Source organism: Microcaecilia unicolor, chromosome 7, assembly GCF_901765095.1.
Source record: "Microcaecilia unicolor chromosome 7, aMicUni1.1, whole genome shotgun sequence".
Classification (NCBI taxonomy): domain Eukaryota; kingdom Metazoa; phylum Chordata; class Amphibia; order Gymnophiona; family Siphonopidae; genus Microcaecilia; species Microcaecilia unicolor.
Window position 1 is genome coordinate 100,325,430 of NC_044037.1, and position 16,842 is coordinate 100,342,271.

Sequence of the window (16,842 nt, forward strand, 5' to 3'; positions counted from 1 at the left end):
CACTGGAAGGGGAACAAAAGAACTTATGCTGGCCTTTTCCCTCTCTGAGAGGCAATCCCATGAATCCTAATCAATGCAAGAGTTATCAGAAAAGAAACTGATGACAAATTCTTATTGTTTTTCCTCTTTCTCTTTTTGCAGAAAGTGTGCCAAGCTATGAAAATGAGGGTAAGTCTTCAATGAAAAAGACATATTTATTCTTTTGTTTAGAATATACTGAAGAATTCAGCAGATGATGACAACTTCTGACAGCTGGAGTCAGTGGTATGAGGATGGTTGTTTATAGGCAGTAAATTTCCAGTATTTCAACCAGTTTGACCAGATTCCACCTGTGGTGTTTCAGTAGTCAGAAGCAGACAAGTCACCCCTTGAAGAGTGGAGTCCAGCAGATGGCTCTGAGAAGAGCCCTTGGGGGCTTGGGACCCTCTTGACCTCCTAGTTGGGAGCTCAGCAGTGGACCATGAGCTCACCTAGACGTGACACTGTGAAGTAACAGGCTTCAGTATATGTTGTGTTAATAAAGTGCTTTTGTTTACTTTTAACCCTTGGAATGGATGTGTTTGTGGAGGCTTCACACACAACCCTTGCTCATGCCACTACATATCCATCTATCTATTCCTCACCACCCAGGAATCCAACCAACCTCTCCCACCCCCCACCCCCAAGCTAGTCAGCCAGCCCCCATCCTTCCAGTGAGCTCTATTAACCTCTCCCTTCATCTTGTAGCATGCTAAGTGCCACTGCCAGAAGAAGAAGCTCTCCTTTCTTTTCTGCACCTCAAGCCTCTTAACAAATTTGAAAGGCTGTTGGAGTTGGTTGGATGATGTAACATTGAATAGTTGATGGAATCCAATTAAGTGTTGTTGGAACCACGACCCACCCTGATTTTCTGCTGTATTATTAAACCATTGTTGGCATGGTTATATAAGATTCTTCCCCCTTCTCTCTCTTTTTCCTATGTCTTTTTCAGGCCAGAAAACTCCAGAAGACGAGGACTACATAAACGACAGCTACATCAGTGGATACATGTATGGTTTGCCACAGACCTGTGGGTATAGGCTGTTACAAGAGGGACTCAACACCTCCCTTAGATGACTGATAAGATTTCTTTTGTCTATGTAGTGTCAGTCTATTCTAGGGGTCGATAAATTGTAGTTTCACTAAGCTGTGCTAGCAGCTGCCGCTCGACAACACCAACACAGCCCAATCAAACGGAATGAGCTATGTCAGTATTAGCGCACCACCAGACACTAATGCAGTTTAGTAAACGGGGAGGGGGGGGGGAGTGTTTATAATGGTTTTGCAGCACAAACATTATTTCTAGGCACACTTTCAAGTTTATTCAATTTAATAAATTTATTTTAATGTTTTATTCAATCTTTCACATGCCTTTATTAAAGGTTAATTGGAACTGCAAATTAACAAAGTTATGTGGCAAGATTAAAACCATTGCCCTTCCTCCACTTTACACATTCTCTACAGTATTCTTAAATAATAAATGATTGTAAATCATTGCATACATTTTCAGAGAATCTCTGGACATGTTAAAAAGAAAAATTTGCATTTGCCACTATAAAAAACATTGATGTAAGGCAGTATCGACTTGTGTTATTGCAGAAAAACAAAACACACCTACAGTCGAAAAAGCCTACCGCCCCCCAACCATCCCCAAAAACAAAAATTAATTTACAGGTTGGAAAAAACCCTAGCACTTCTTGCTTTTAAAAGAACAATTTTGAAAGAGTTGCAATAACACCTTTAATTCAATGCAGCATCCAAGTAAAATTAATAATAAATACTGAAGCCTGGAGGCTTAGCACAGAACTCAGTTGCAGGTTTTCTGAGCTATTATGACCATCCTATGCAGAAAATAGTTTAGTGCACAAGAGAACTGTGAGCAAAGGTTAGTGTAGCATCAGTGCTCCAAAATGAAGGACTTTTCTTTGTGTATACCAGTATATTTGCAAAAGGCATCTTATTAAGGCTGCCAACTGGATCCAGATTCAAAGGACAGGATTGATACAGTCCTGGGTTTAACCCAGTGCATGCTGAGACTTGTAGAATTGCTTTTCTTAGGGAATGGAATGGGAAAATCAGAACTACAAGTCCCTACATGCAATGGGGTAAAAGTCCAGGACTGGATCAACACTGTCCTGCAAATCTGGATCCAGTTGGCAGCCTTACCTCTTATAATTATAAAACTAAATATGAACGTGCTAAACCCCTAAGAGAGAAACTTCACTGGCTCCCACTTAAGGAATGCATTGCGTTCAAGATCTGCACGATTGTACACAAAATCATCCATGCAGACACCCCAACTTTCATGCTAAACCTCGTGGACTTACCTCCCAGAAATGCCACAAGATCATCCCGTAAATTTCTCAATCTGCACTTCCCTAGCTGTAAAGGTCTAAAATACAAGCTGATGCATGCCACTACCTTCTCCTACACAGTTATGGAATGCATTACCTACAGACCTGAAAACAATCGACGAAATAACTAACTTTCGCAAATCTCTGAAGACATATTTCTTCAACAAGGCCTACAAAGAGAACATATAGCCTCAATAATCCACCTCACCAACCTACCCAGTTATGAAAGTCCACCTTCTACACTTACCATATTCACTTCCTTCTTTCTTCCCTTACTTAATCCCTGCACATTACTAATTGTATCTGATATCCTGAAATGACAATGTCAGAACAAAACTATGTAAGCCACATTGAGCCTGCAAATAGGTGGGAAAATGTGGGATACAAATGCAATAAATAATAATAATTACTTCAAATGTAAAAGTATGTGTGGCACAATTAGATGCATGCTTGTATGTAATTATAAGCGTGCTCAGGGGAGATGTTTGAGCAGAGCACAGGTTGCATCTTTTTTTACACACAACCTTTATGTGCTAATATTTATGCATACATCTGAGCAAGCAGAAATGTAATTGGCTTCAATCTAATCACTATTTCTGTTGGTTTAGCCCTGGTATTTTATGAAGACACATATCGGCCAATTTTTAAAACCATTTAGTTTAAACATTTTTATTGATGACAAAATGAACAGCAGGATCAACAAAGCCCATTGCGCAGTTGTTAGTTTGTTTTAACACATGCCAAACCCTTCCAAACCCAATCCCAACAATTGAAACGGAACAAGAATACAGAGTACCTGGTTTCTTATGATCCTCTCTATACAGCTGTGATAACAAGCAAACATATAGTGAGAAATAAAAGAAGAGAAAGAAGAAGAAAAGAAAAAAAAACAAATCGATGACCTCACTTACTGTTAAGAATGTTAAGGACTGCACTACAGGCCCACTTGTCCCATATTAAGAGAAAAGCCTTTCTACACTTTAAAGAGCATTTGGCTGCAGTTTTCTCCATCAGCATCAATGCATAAAATTTGTTTCGCCAAGCCCAGTAAGAAGGTGATTCAGCCTCAGTCCACACACCTAATATGATCTTTTTACTGACAACCTCGGCTTTATGGATCAATTGACAGCAACCCTTGCCATGCAGTACAAACCTCAAAATAAGCCAGTAAAAAGCCCATTTTCAAAACCATTTAACCAGCTATCCAGCAGTATTCAGTAGGAGAAAAAGCTGGACCAGACAACCACAGTGATCAGAAACTACCCTTCAGCCTGGGGTCTCTGAGGAAGGGGTCTGAGCAATGGAAGCCCTTGTCCCAATGAACATACCATGCACCTTTACCCCTGTCAGGGGATCCATACTCCCCCACCTGTTTCAGGTGTGAAGGAAGAGGTCATATAGCTAGGGACTGCCAGGATCTAACTGAAGATGCTATGGATATTGTTTGGGCCTGTTGGTGCTGGACCTTAGAACCAAAAATTTAACACCTCACCTAGACAAATTCCCCAACTGATCCACCAGCCTGATAAGTACCAAAAACAATTATAAACAAAAGAAGCTTCTCACGTTAATAAAGTTTATTCTTACCCAAGAACATGAAAAATAAGAAATTAGTAGCAGCAAATAAAAAGCAAGGTAATAAGAGAACATAAACAAAAGAGATTTACCATGGAAATGAACGCCTATTCCTTAGTATGCTGAGACAAACTGAGGAAGACTGTCAGCATTCCCCCCTGACTTTCAGACCACGCATTTATATAGAGTTTCTCAGCCCAAAGTACGAAGAACTGGTTTTTTTCCAGGAATACATCTTATAGGATATGTCATTTGTTTGTTACAATTGCCAAAAGGTACATAAAAAATATTACATTTCTTTAAAAGATACATTTCAGTCCTTTTGTTAATTAAACAAATCCTCAGTAAAAGAATCCTTATCTCACTTTAAAGGGTCAGGATCCAGTTCTCATAGCGTCCCCACCCTCACAATATGTATTTTCATCCCTTGCCTTTAGCCTACAAGAATCATGTCTCTTCCTCCATGTCCATCTCCTTGCCCCCTTCAAATTGTAATTAGTTCTCAACAGATGGAAACCTGCTGTATCCAAGTAGTCTCCAAATGGCCTCTTTGAACACACCCATCGAAAACAGTGAATTGCATGACTCCTTGTCTTTCAATTACCTGGCCAGAAGAGGGGAGGAAGTGGGGTGCTTACTTGTTTGCTTGTGCGGGGCACCAAATGGCCTTGTTTGTTTGTTTGTAATCCACAGAAGAAAAAAATGTCTCCATACTTCACCGTCTGTAGGTTATGGTAATTTTATATTAAACATTACCAGCACTGGAACTGCATGGTCTAAGCCTTCAGAATTGCACCCCCACCAACAATATGAGTTTGGTAGCCACAAACAAGACTACAATTTTGTAGAAGCTTTCCGTCCAGGAAGTAATAAATTGTCTATTACACATTGAGCTAGAAGGACATCCATACCAAATACTAGCGGCAGTGTTAAGACCCTTGTTCAGAGAGAGATACTCAACCATCTGCAATTGAATTATGAGTGAACTGTGCCTCTGGCATGCGTACATGGTAACCAGAGGCAGTATCTGACAGCCCAAGTATCCTTTAAAACACCTGAGCCCAGATGGCACAGAAATTTGGGAAATGCTGGCCCAAAACTACTGGGTGAGGTAGCCAAGGCAAGACTCACTTCCAACCATAGGCGGTCGGTGGCCCAACTGTTTGGGGAGGCTAAAGGGGGTGGGGTTAGGGGTGGGCCAGGGGGCGGAGCTTACTTCCATAATTGTCTGACAACACACAGAAAAAAATAAGTAAAAATAATAGTCACAATTAATACCTTTTATTAAATTTAAATATTAGATATGTATCATATGTCAAAGAATAAAGTGGTTGCTCAAAGCATATACTAACCACAATTGCTCGACTGCAAAACACTATGCACAACATTGTGCAAAAACACACTCAGAACCTTACTGTACCATAAATATTACACTGGGCAGACCCCAATACACCACCCATACGGAAAATGCAGACCGTCAACAATATGAAACAAAGGATCATGATATCACAATTCTCATGTAGAGCCATTGAACATCCTTTTAGGGTGGATAGTGTTCACAATGAGCTCCTTTTATTAACGACCATATGTAGATCCTTCAAGAGGTAAGTGTGTCATGATTTAGGCTCTAAAACCCTTTCTGATGTTTTGGTGCCACCTCAGTGGCACCACACAGGCCAATACACAATCTCTCCACCGCAAAACACTATACACAAACTTGTGCAAAAACACACTCATAACCTTACCAAACCATAACAGCACTAATTCCAAGGACAGGACGAGCTACAACCTTATGCGTGGAAAGGCAGCACTGTAATTACACCGGGCTCTAAAACACCTAGTGAAACAATCTACTGAAACAAAAAAAAAACAAAAAGAGCTGCAAATACTACTCGCTAGCAGAATACTGCACCTTGATCACACATGAAATACACGACACAACAGATAGGAAGGCAAAATACTGAACTGGAAAGTTACCTCAAGAAGTCGGACTCAGCATGCAGCAATACTAGAAAAATTGAAACTTACATGCAAAATATCACAGATGCACATTTCCAAAAGCTGACATATTCCAAATAATAAATTCTGAATAAAAAATGTTTTCTACCTTTGCTGTCTGAGCATTTAGTTTTTCTCTTAGTGTCTTTTGTTTTATGCAGTGTCTTCTTTCCTTTTGATATTTTTTCTCTCACCATGTCCTTTTTCAAGATCTTATTTCCATTTTGTTTCTTCATGACGCCCAACTCCTTTCTTTTCCTTTCTCTCCTCTCCTATATCTGTCTCTGACACTGATCTTTGTTTCTCATCTATGTTTTTATCTCTCCTCCAGTCCTCAGTCTCCCTCCACTTACCTCTCTAGTCCTCCCATTTTCATGTCTCTCATTCTTTGTCAGCCTCCTATTCCCTTGTCTTTCAGCTACTTTTTAGTTGCCCATTTCCACTTTGTGATCATCCTCTTCCTAGACTCATCTACATTCATCTGCCTCTCATCCCTTCACCAACCAGTTTCTTCCTCATCACTCATCCTCTCTCCACCTTCAGTTCCTGACTTACATCACACCCCTTATCTACACTCCTACCCCACTTTTACTTCCCCATTTCTAACCTCTCACACCTCCATCAATAACTTCTCTTACCCCCTTAATAGCCCTCTGCCTCTTTCTTTTCATCCCTGTGTAATCTGAGGTTTAAAAAAAAAAAGAGGGAAAAAAAGTTACTGTCCTTCTGATGGCTGCAATGTTTTTGAAGGATGGCTAGCAAGAGAGAGAACCCTGGGAGCACAACTGGCTTTGGGGGTTGCTCTGTAGCTGTGTGGTTGAGGTGGAAGCCAGCAGAAGACTGTCAGTATCAGCAGAAGAGAAGGTAGTGAAGGCAACAGCCACAAACCAGCGACATCAATCAAGAAAAAGGCATTACAGGCTCGCCTCCAGCTTCTCCCTTCACACAGTGTCCCGCCCTCGCTGAAACAGGAAATGCATCATCGGAGAAGGCGGGACACTGTGTGAAGGGAGAAGCTGGAGCCGGAGGCGAGACTGTAGTGCCTTTTTCTTGATTGACGTCACTGGGAAGTAAAAGGTTAAAGCGCACGCGCATGGAGGGAGGTGTAAGGGAGGAGGAGGGCGGGCTGCCGATCGGGAAGCCAGCGACTCGCGAGAGTGGGAAGGAAGGAGGCGGAGGAAGAGCTATCTGGCGAAAGTGCTGCCGCTGCGTTTGTGAAGGCAGCAGCCAAAGGAAGTCCACGATTGGGCTGGGGAGGCTTAGCCTCCCCAAGCCTCTTATACGGGGCGCCTATGCTTCCAACTGAGCTTGCCCTACTTACTTTATACCTGGGGCAATGGAGGGTTAAGTGACTTACTACTACTACTACTCATCATTTCTATAGTGCTACTAGACGTACGCAGCGCTGTACACCTGAACATGAAGAGACAGTCCCTGCTCGACATAGCTTACAATCTAATTAGGACAGACAAACAGGACAAACAAGAGATAAGGGAATATTAAAGTGAGGATGATGAAATAAGGGTTCTGAACAAGTGAATAAGGGTTAGGAGTTAAAAGCAGCATCAAAAAGGTGGGCTTTTAGCTTATATTGAAGATGGCCAGAGATGGAGCTTGACATACCGGCTCAGGAAGTCTATTCCAGGCATATGGTGCAGCAAGATAAAAGGAACGGAGTCTGGAGTTAGAGGTGGAGGAGAAGGGTGCAGATAAGTGAGATTTACCAGAATCACAAGGAGCTGCTATGGGAATTGAACCCAGTTGCTGCACTAACCACTATGCTACTCCTCCATTCCCATAGTCTATATATGGAGCCCAAATTTGGGCGTACTGCCGAGATGTGTATGCAAATTAATTGGTTAACAAGCTCTTAACCCTCAATAATTGGGTGCTAACAATTTGCACAGGCATCTGACTGTACACTATTCTATAAGGCACGGTGCCTAACTTTACTAGCGCACAGCTCAAAAGGGGGCATGGCAATGGGCGTTCCTTATGTGCAAAGTTATAGAATTCTGCCTCAGCGTGACTAACTTGGGCGCCAGCATTTACACCAGGTTTCAGCAGGCGTATGTTTGGGGCCTACATTTAGGCATGGGAATTGATACTGCACGCTGTTCTATAAAAAGTGTGCAACCAAATATAGAATAGCACTTACTGCCTATTTTTTTCAGCACCCATTTTTAATCACCATGCATAGAATTTTCCCCATAATGTTTGCGCATGCAACCTCAGATGTTGATACAATTCTGTATTACAGGGGTGTAGCCAGCCCTACGATTTTGAGGGGGCCTAGAGGTGGACTGGGGGGACAGCACATCCCCCCCCCCCCCCCCCGGCACGTAAAAATAAAATACCTTTGCTAGAGGAGACGTCAAAGCCCTGCCAGCCAAAGAAATTCATTGCTGAGCTGCTCCCCAAATCCTTGCGCTGCTGCAGTACAGAAGAAGTCAGTGTCATGGTTCCAGAAGCTGACAGAACTCCGTGCACATGCTTGTTTACTCTTTCCAAAGATACTAGGACTAGGGGGCATGCAATGAAGCTACAAAGTCGTAAATTTAAAACAAATCAGAAAAAATATTTCTTCACTCAATGTGTAATTAAACTCTGAAATTCGTTGCCAGAGAATGTGGTAAAAGCAGTTAGTTTAACGGGGTTTAAAAAAGGTTTGGATAACTTCCTAAAAGAAAAGTCTATAAGCCATTATTAAGATGAACTTGGGGGAAAATCCACTGTATTGTGCTGTTTCGAGATCTTGTCAGGTACTTGTAACCAGGATTGGCCACTATTGGAAACAGGATGCTGGGCTTGATGGACCTTTGGTCTGTACCAGTATGGCAACACTTATGTTCTTATGCTCAATTCGCACATGCTCAGGGAGTCCTGGCGTCAATGACTAGAGGCATGCTGCCGAATTCTGTACTGCAACAGGGCAAGGAGGAGGGGAACAGCACAGCAACACATTTCTTTGGCTGGTGGGGCTTCGGCAACCCCACCAGCCATTTAGCAGGAATTGCAGATTTAGAGAGTGCCGTAGCCCAAAGGGGGGGGGGGGCAGGCCCCCAAGGCCCCCTGTGGCTACGCTATGTAACATATTGATTCTGCTGCTACTAGATCAGCATCCTCTCCTGTTTGCATACATTTTTGTGTGCAAAATATTTGCATATGATTAGATTATAGCATTGAGTGCAAAAAACGTTTTTTAAAGTGTGCATTGGAAAACCCTATGCTGGCTCTAATGCACAGCTTATTATATTGGCCTCTTAGTAAGGTCATCTGGATCAGCGTGTGCAGTCTCTTCAGCGTGAACCAACATTATTATCTGGAAGTGGAGTTAACCTTTGATCTATGGAAGCAGAAAGCATTCAGGTTGGGCACTGATTTCTGCTTTTTCCTTCCCGTCTTAGAGATGTCCTACCAGATATTGTGGAGACTCCAGTGAGTGACCCAGAGCCAGTACGTGAGCCGGAACCTGCAGGGGAGACGCACAGTGACAGGCTTTCCAGTATGTACAACATTGTTGCTCCTGTTACTGTTCCATTAACATCTGTGCAAAATGTTTGTGCTCAGTACACAAGCATTTCTGTCTCCTACAGCATATGGGTCCCAGTGCTCAGAATTCACGCTGTAAACCAACAGTGCAGAAAATTAGCTCACCAATGCTCAAAGGAAATGGTATGCAAATTAGATGCACGGTGTTAAAGTGAAAGCAAGGAAGCAGGATGTGCTTGGTGCATGCATAGAAGACTTTTGCGGTAAGCTCAGCTCCTACGCACGTGTGCCAGGCAAATCTGAACATGAAGCACACATTGATGTCTATTTTCTGCGCCTTTAAATATAAGCTTTCAATCTTTTTTTTTTTTTTTTTTTTTTTTACTTGGAAGGCTTATATATAAATGCAGGAAACAGGTACCAATGTATGCTTTCACTTCCTTGTTTGATCAAACTCGTGCTAGGGTTGCCAACTAGATCCAGATTCACCCAACAGGATTGATCCAGTCCGGGGCTTACCCCTTTGCATGCAGGGACTTGTGATTCAGATTTCCCCATTGGATTCCCTAAAAAAAGCAAGGCTACAAGTCCCTGCATGCATTTGGGTAAGCCCAATACTGGATCAACCCTGTTGGGTGAATCTGGATCCAGGGGCAACCCTGACTTGCGCACATTTGTTTCTCACTACTGGTGCTTAGGGGCTTGCATGAGTTTCCTTCTGCTTCAAAATGTAAAGAAAAAATGGCAGATATTAAAGGAAGACTCATGAGAAATCCTCTCTTCAAACACCCTAACGCCTGCTGTGAGCTGGAGTTATTTTTTTCAGCGGTAAGGGCGGCTTTGTTTTGTGGGCTGTTCTCTGAGTATTGGGAGGGAATAGGGAATGACCTCATTAACATCCATTTGACTACATTAGTATGCTATTTGCACTAATCTTTGGCACGCTATATCTAGGCCTTTTAAAGCTTAATATCTGTGAAGCCTTAATATCCTAGAAGTAAAACCTCAGCACATCAGCACACACCTGAAGCCTCTTTTCTGAAATTTCCTTTATTGAATAAATATAGTTTACTCACAGTCAGATGTTCAGAAGTATTGCCCCAAGGCAAGAGACTCCGTAATTCTGAGAGCTGTATCAGTGGTTGGAGATAGAAATCTGAAGAGAAGTAGCTTTATTGCAGAGGTGGGAAAATAGTTAAACAGATGCGAGCAGTTCAGAGCCGGGTGGCTGTAATATGCAATATGAGAAAGAATGAACGAGCTAAAAAAACGGGTTCATTATAAGGAGGGCTAGCAGGACAGGTGCTGTCTGAAGCAAGATGGAGAATGCCTCATGGAGAAGGGGAAATCAAGAAGGGGTTCACACAATCCCGAGGAGGAGGAGGTAAAGGGACCAATAGGGACAAAGCCTGCCATCAGGGATCAGGGGTGGTCCCAGGGGGGCAGTCCCCAATTGGAGAAAAAGGTCATACCCAGCAGACCTGTCAGGATAGAGATAGTAAGAATGACCAAGAAATGATAGCAGGTAGACAAAAAAGCCAAGCTTGGCTGAGAAAGAGAGGAGGTCTTTGCAGAAGAATAGACCACTAGTAACAGACTTTATACAAACAAGCAGGTGTGACTGCATTGCATGTGAAACTACATTACACACAATGCAGCAGTAAAAATCCTTAGAAGTGTGAATAACAGTAAAGACATTAAACACATTTTAGGGTCACACTATAAACTATTATAAGGCTATTGGGGCACAGAACATGCTAGTTGTTTGCTGCGCTAGAGCCTTTGAGCATTTTGTACTCACTAATACGGGCGCTAGTCCGGCGCTAATTGTCTCTAGTGCCTGTGTTTGCTTATGAGCATTGAGGTCATAACGCATGGGTAATATCACTGTTTGCAGCCATGAGAAGCTGTGCATCCTGACACCAGCTGCTGGTTATTTTGTAGGTACCAACACAGAAGAATATGAGAATGTCCTCGATCAGCAGAGAGACTCTATGGGTGGGTACAATTTGACCATTCGCAGAATCTTTGTCCATCCATCCCTTTGTCTTTCTTACCATGTTGTGAAGGTTGCAATGGAATTGTAAGTGAAGATAGTGTGCGTCTGTCTCTAGCTACCCCTGTCTTTTACTCTCTCTCTGTTCAAAGATGTACCTAAGGTCGGTCTTTCACCCCTGCAGGTGACAGTCTGGAGTATGTAAATGTCCCTGAGCAGCATCAGGTGGGACAGCGCTCCGATAACCTCAGTTACGGTGAGATATGGCTCTTTCAGGGTGCTGGGATTGAAGCAGGCAAGGTGTGGGAGGTTAGGCACAAAAGCCATCTCAGAGCATTTCACTCCTCTGCTTGCATCAGTGTGCATCTCTAAGGGGTTTTCTGATTGCTTGTTCTATTATAGCTCCAGCTTGTATCTGTGAAAGAGTTCCTGGTTGACTGCTATATCAAGGAACCAAATAAACTACTCTTGCTTGATTTTATTATATTCAGATGGGGGCAGCAATCAGGACAGTGAGGAAGACACTCCGGATTATGAGAATGTTACCAAGAGGTCACGAGGTAACACTTTATCCAATTAAGGGGTCTATTTTCATTTATAAAGGTTTGATATACTGCCAGTCATTCAAAGGCCCTGCTAAGCAGTTTACTGTGAATTTTTTCAGTAGAGGGTTAAAGGGGAAAAGATAGAAGGAAAAAGAAGAGAGCAGGTCAGATAGGCAACTGGCACAGGATGGTGGTAAAAGTATTCAAGTAGTATCCTAAAAGGTGTTCTGAAATAACCAGGTTTTGACTTGTTTTTTAAACGTGGGGAAAGAAGGTTCAAGTCTTAATGTTTACTGGGAGTGAGTTATGAAGCTGCATTAGCTGTTAATGCAGCATTTAGGCACAGATGCTCAAAACTCTAGCGCTGTACTAAACAATGCTAGAAAAATAGCGCGGCAAAGGAACTCCCTAATGCTCTAATGACTATTCACTTGTCTTTTAGATTGTAAGCTCTTTGAGCAGGGACTGTCCCTCTATGTTAAATTGTACAGCACTGCGTAACCCTAGTAGCGCATTAGAAATGTTAAGTAGTAGTAGTAGTAGTAGTAGTTGCTCAATGCTAATGACATGCACATTTAGGTGCATTGTTAACACTGAGCATTACAGAGTTCAGAGGGAAGATTGTACGTGGTGCATGTGCTCTAGATTTGTGCCTCAAGCACAGCTCTTAAGCGCGTGCCCAGAATGCGCAGAAGGGGAGGAGTGAAGGAGGACCAAGAGCTGCTGACTGGGTCAATCTTCTGCAAGGTACTTTCTAGAGACCCCGCTTTAATTAAAGGTTTAGCAATTTATCCCTCGCCCCCCACTCCTGGCAGATCAGCAGGCAGGAGGCGAAGTGGAAATGGCAGTATCTGTCATGCAGCCATGCCGCAGTCTGGCACTGTCAACATGGCTCCTCTCCCTGTGCTTTCCATCTGCTCTGCCTGAAGTTCATAGCTGCCAAGAAGGAGGAGTGGTACACGGTCTTCATGAATGCCATGTACACCAAGCCGGGCGGGGAGATGCGCTGCAAGCCTGTGCAGACACAACGCCAGCTCACATAATTGCCGATATAGAATTTGCTCTTAGCGCCTGGCATTTTAGCATCTAACTTTAGGCAACCTTTATAGAATTATCCCTAGACTTCCCTGAACCCCTTCCCTGTATCCAGGGCCAGCTCAAGGGATAGTGGCGCCCTGAGCCAACTTCCTTTGGTGGTGCCCTTAACCCACATAGCATTGCTTCTGGCACACCCTCCCTCCTCCTGTGAGGTTTGGCATCTCTTCCTCTCGTGGGCTGGCCAAAGGCAGCCTGTCATGCTCCTGCTGCTACATAAACTTTACAAGATGGGGGAATGAGAGAGGAGAGGGAACAGTACCAGATCTGCAGAGAGGGAAGAGAGAAGGGGAGAGACTGGAGTGGGGGGGGGGGGGGGGGGGGGAGGAAGGCTTAACCTGTAGATCAGGTGAGGTCAGAGGCTGAATATTTTGGCACCCTTAGTAGCCAGGTAGAGGCTCACCTGGTCCGATGGTTAAGCCGGCCCTGCCTGCACCCCTCTAGAATGTTAATTTACCCTCCCAGAATGTTCACAAGTCTCCACAGGCAGGAGGGCAGCAAAATCTACTACTATCATGCTATTTAGTGAGAATGTGCAAACCTCTCATTTGTATGATCCTTAATTTTCATATACAAACTCACAGCTTCTTTATAAGCCTGCATACATTTCTCCTAGGACCACTTCACCCTGCTCAGTAAGCCCTTTCTGCATAGTGTGCTGTTTTTAGCTTGTGCAAGAGTGCCTTAACATACATGATAAGAGTAAACTTTGTTGGTTAAGGCAGTCAAATGTCAGTTTATTACCCTGTGACCTTTTACTATACTGGGAAAAGAAAACTCATCTGTGATGGGGCGGGGGAGGGGAGGCATAGGGAGCGTTTGCTCCTGACCCACTGTCTGACTTTCTCTCTTTCTCCCTTTCAGACTGAGCCCAGACCAGCACACTTTCAACAGCAAATGTTCTGTAGCATAGGGACCTCTGGTGCTACAGTTCCTCCCAAGCGTGTTTCAGGGACAGAGGAGAGAATCATGTTTTTATGGATTTTTTTCATAGATTTTTTTAAATATTATTATTATTATTTTGAGAACAAAGATTGTCTTGGACTCCTGTATCTGTCCTCTTGACCCACAGGCTCCGTCTTCTTGTAGTATGTAAGGTCCTTGCAGCCGCAGCAGCAGCAGCAGGAATCTTTGCTGATACATGGATGATGACTCCAGATATTAAGCAAATAATTTGCATGTCCATTCATAAGAGATAAAGCTCATCCATAATCTCACTTCCTGCACTGAAGTCCTGTTACCACAGGCTATTTGTCACTCTTGTCTCCTTGCCTTTCCATGTGATCACAGAACAGATTATTCAAGGTATGATGAGGACAGAATACTTTACAGCTGCTGCAGGAGTCTTAGGAAGAGGAGGCATGACACTCTAACGGTTGGAGAAGAACAGGCATTGATTTGGTCACCTATGAGGCTTGGACCTGCAGACCCTTGAAGTGTTTTATTCTCAGCCTACAGGAGGAACATTTATTGGGGAAAAATTATTATTGTTTTATTTTTCAAGCTTTTGCACAGAAAGGTACTTTATCAATTTTGCATAGTCTGTACATTGACTGACATTGCCTGAGAATCTTCCAGTATCATTGGCTGGAATCCTTCCCCTGACCCTTTCATGATCTTTCTATGTTGGCCATTGACATCCATTGAAATCTTCCACACCAATGTGACCTGAGAAAAAATTAACTGTCAGTTTAAATGAACATAGAAAAGTTATAAATAAATGGTATTAAAAAAAAAAGATTGTGATTCAAGAAATGATATTCCAGTACCTAAACTGTACAAAAGAATCAATTAGCTTTCCCTACTTTAGGTTGTTTAAGATATTTTCCCCTCAGTTTCTTCTTGGCATTCACTTGTCTGTGTTCCAACTTTGTTTCTTGGTTCTTCTTTCTATTTTTCTTGTTGTTTTCCACCTTTCTTCTTCTGACACTCCCTCACAAGACTCTGGCATCTTTATTTAACCTATTTTCTCTCCATCTTGCTTCTCTAACTGCTTGTCCCCACAGCTTTTCTGTCCCTTTTTTACCAACACTTTACTTATCTGTCATGTCTCTTTTTCCCTCCCATTTATCTTCCCCATCTTTCATGCATCATCTTTCCATTTCTGATCCCTTCACCTCCCTATGTTCTCCCTGTTGACCCCCCTCTGATCCCTCTACTTCCTCCTTGACACTAAACTGCCCCCTCTCCATCTTTTGCTCCCCATCTGAGTATCCCTGATTCTTCCTCCTCCATTGCCTTTTTTTAGTTCTTTCTCCCCACCAACCACTATACCCATATTTACTCACTCACCAGACCTCTATCTGGCTCTCTCCACTTCCCATCCCTCCATTTCCCTTTCTTTAGTTCTCCCTCAACTATCTCTTGGCCCTAAATTTCCCCTATTGACTCCACCTCCTTGTCTTCCACTCCCTTTTCTCTTGCTCTCTTCTCCACCAGCCAGCTTTCAATATGTGTTCTCATTCTGTCTCCATCTCTCATCACTCATGAGTGTTCCCATCTTCTCTTGCTCTCATAAAATCTCAGCATTCCATCTTCCCAATCTTGCTTTCTCTTTCACTGCGGCAGCAGTCAAAGAGCAACAATCATGAACACCTTAGGGGTCAGTGGAAAAACTGCACTGTATTCTCAGTTCACTCCCTTTGCCTCCCTAGTATTCCTCCTAGTTAGAAGTGAAACAAGCTAGAGGGCAGGAGGAGGAGGAGGCAGTTGGGAGAGGCAGGGGGAACAGGAACAAGTAGCATAGCATTTTCACTGTCCCCCATGAACATGTTACCTTTGCTTTAGTTCCATTGTCAGTTATCTCTCCAACTCCTATCACGCTAATGTCAAGGTTTCCCAGCTTCAGCAATACAAGGACATGTTGCAGGTGCTGAGGAGACTGGTGGAAAGATGGATGGGAGTCTTTTGGAAGATGCATAAGACTTGGGTTGTCTCTAGTTTGGGTATTGTACTCAAAGATGAACTGTAAGCATGAAATAGAATTAGTAATACATTGATTTTTTTTTTTTTAACTTTAATAACCCGAATGTAACACTGATCCCACTCAAAACAGTTCAGGATGCTGAGCTCTTCAGGCTCGTTACCCATGCCAGGATTCACAATCTACTTAGGTCTGATGAGCTGTCACAGGCCGGGACAAGAGAAATCTCCAGTAGGTCGGAGGATATCCCACCCTGTCTCAGGAACCCATGCTTAGGAAAATAAATCAAGCAGTCAAGGCAGATGAACTTCAAAACTCTTTACTGATAAAACTGAAAAAATACGAAAAAAAAAAACAGTTAATGAAACAGTCCAATGGAACTAATATTTACAGTTCATAGACAGGCATGGTCACATCATCCAGTTAGGCTTCATCATAAGTCCATCCCATCCCAGACCAGTGGTTCCACTTAAGGTTGAGCAAGGTCACCCTAAGAGTGGGGCTCCTCCACACCCACTCCCCCCCCCCCTAAGGTGGCTTTTCCCACTAGGCATTCCTTTCTTTCATGCTCAGTTTCCTGCTCAGGGAAACTGACTCTTATCGCCTTTGCTTTTGAGCAGAGGTTAAGCTGCTACAGAGATCCACCTCTCCAGGTTTGGGACTCCCACAAAGTGTTCAGGGCAGGGGCTGGGCAACCAAAGACCCCACTCTAACAGTGCTCAGTGGTTTCATTTCTGTTTTCACCCTGCCCCCTCAGACCGGGTTTTCTCCATCCCCACCCTCCTTAGGCAGCTCTGCTAGCTCCCATCACCATAGTGACCCCCAGGAGAGCCTTGCACACCCTGA

General features: G+C 43.2%; 1 protein-coding gene across 1 annotated transcript in view; it reads left to right on the forward strand.

Moving 5' to 3' along the window:
* The window catches only part of LOC115474154, a 112,240-nt gene extending 97,461 nt beyond the window's left edge, over nucleotides 1-14,779 (forward strand). Inside the window, exons 8-14 of the mRNA XM_030209493.1 lie at nucleotides 142-168; nucleotides 971-1,028; nucleotides 9,353-9,450; nucleotides 11,382-11,435; nucleotides 11,618-11,689; nucleotides 11,925-11,993; nucleotides 13,938-14,779. Coding sequence (XP_030065353.1) covers nucleotides 142-168; nucleotides 971-1,028; nucleotides 9,353-9,450; nucleotides 11,382-11,435; nucleotides 11,618-11,689; nucleotides 11,925-11,993; nucleotides 13,938-13,942 — 383 coding nt within the window. The 3' untranslated portion in view covers nucleotides 13,943-14,779. The remainder of the gene's footprint in view (nucleotides 1-141; nucleotides 169-970; nucleotides 1,029-9,352; nucleotides 9,451-11,381; nucleotides 11,436-11,617; nucleotides 11,690-11,924; nucleotides 11,994-13,937) is intronic.
* The last annotated feature ends 2,063 nt before the right edge of the window (nucleotides 14,780-16,842 follow it).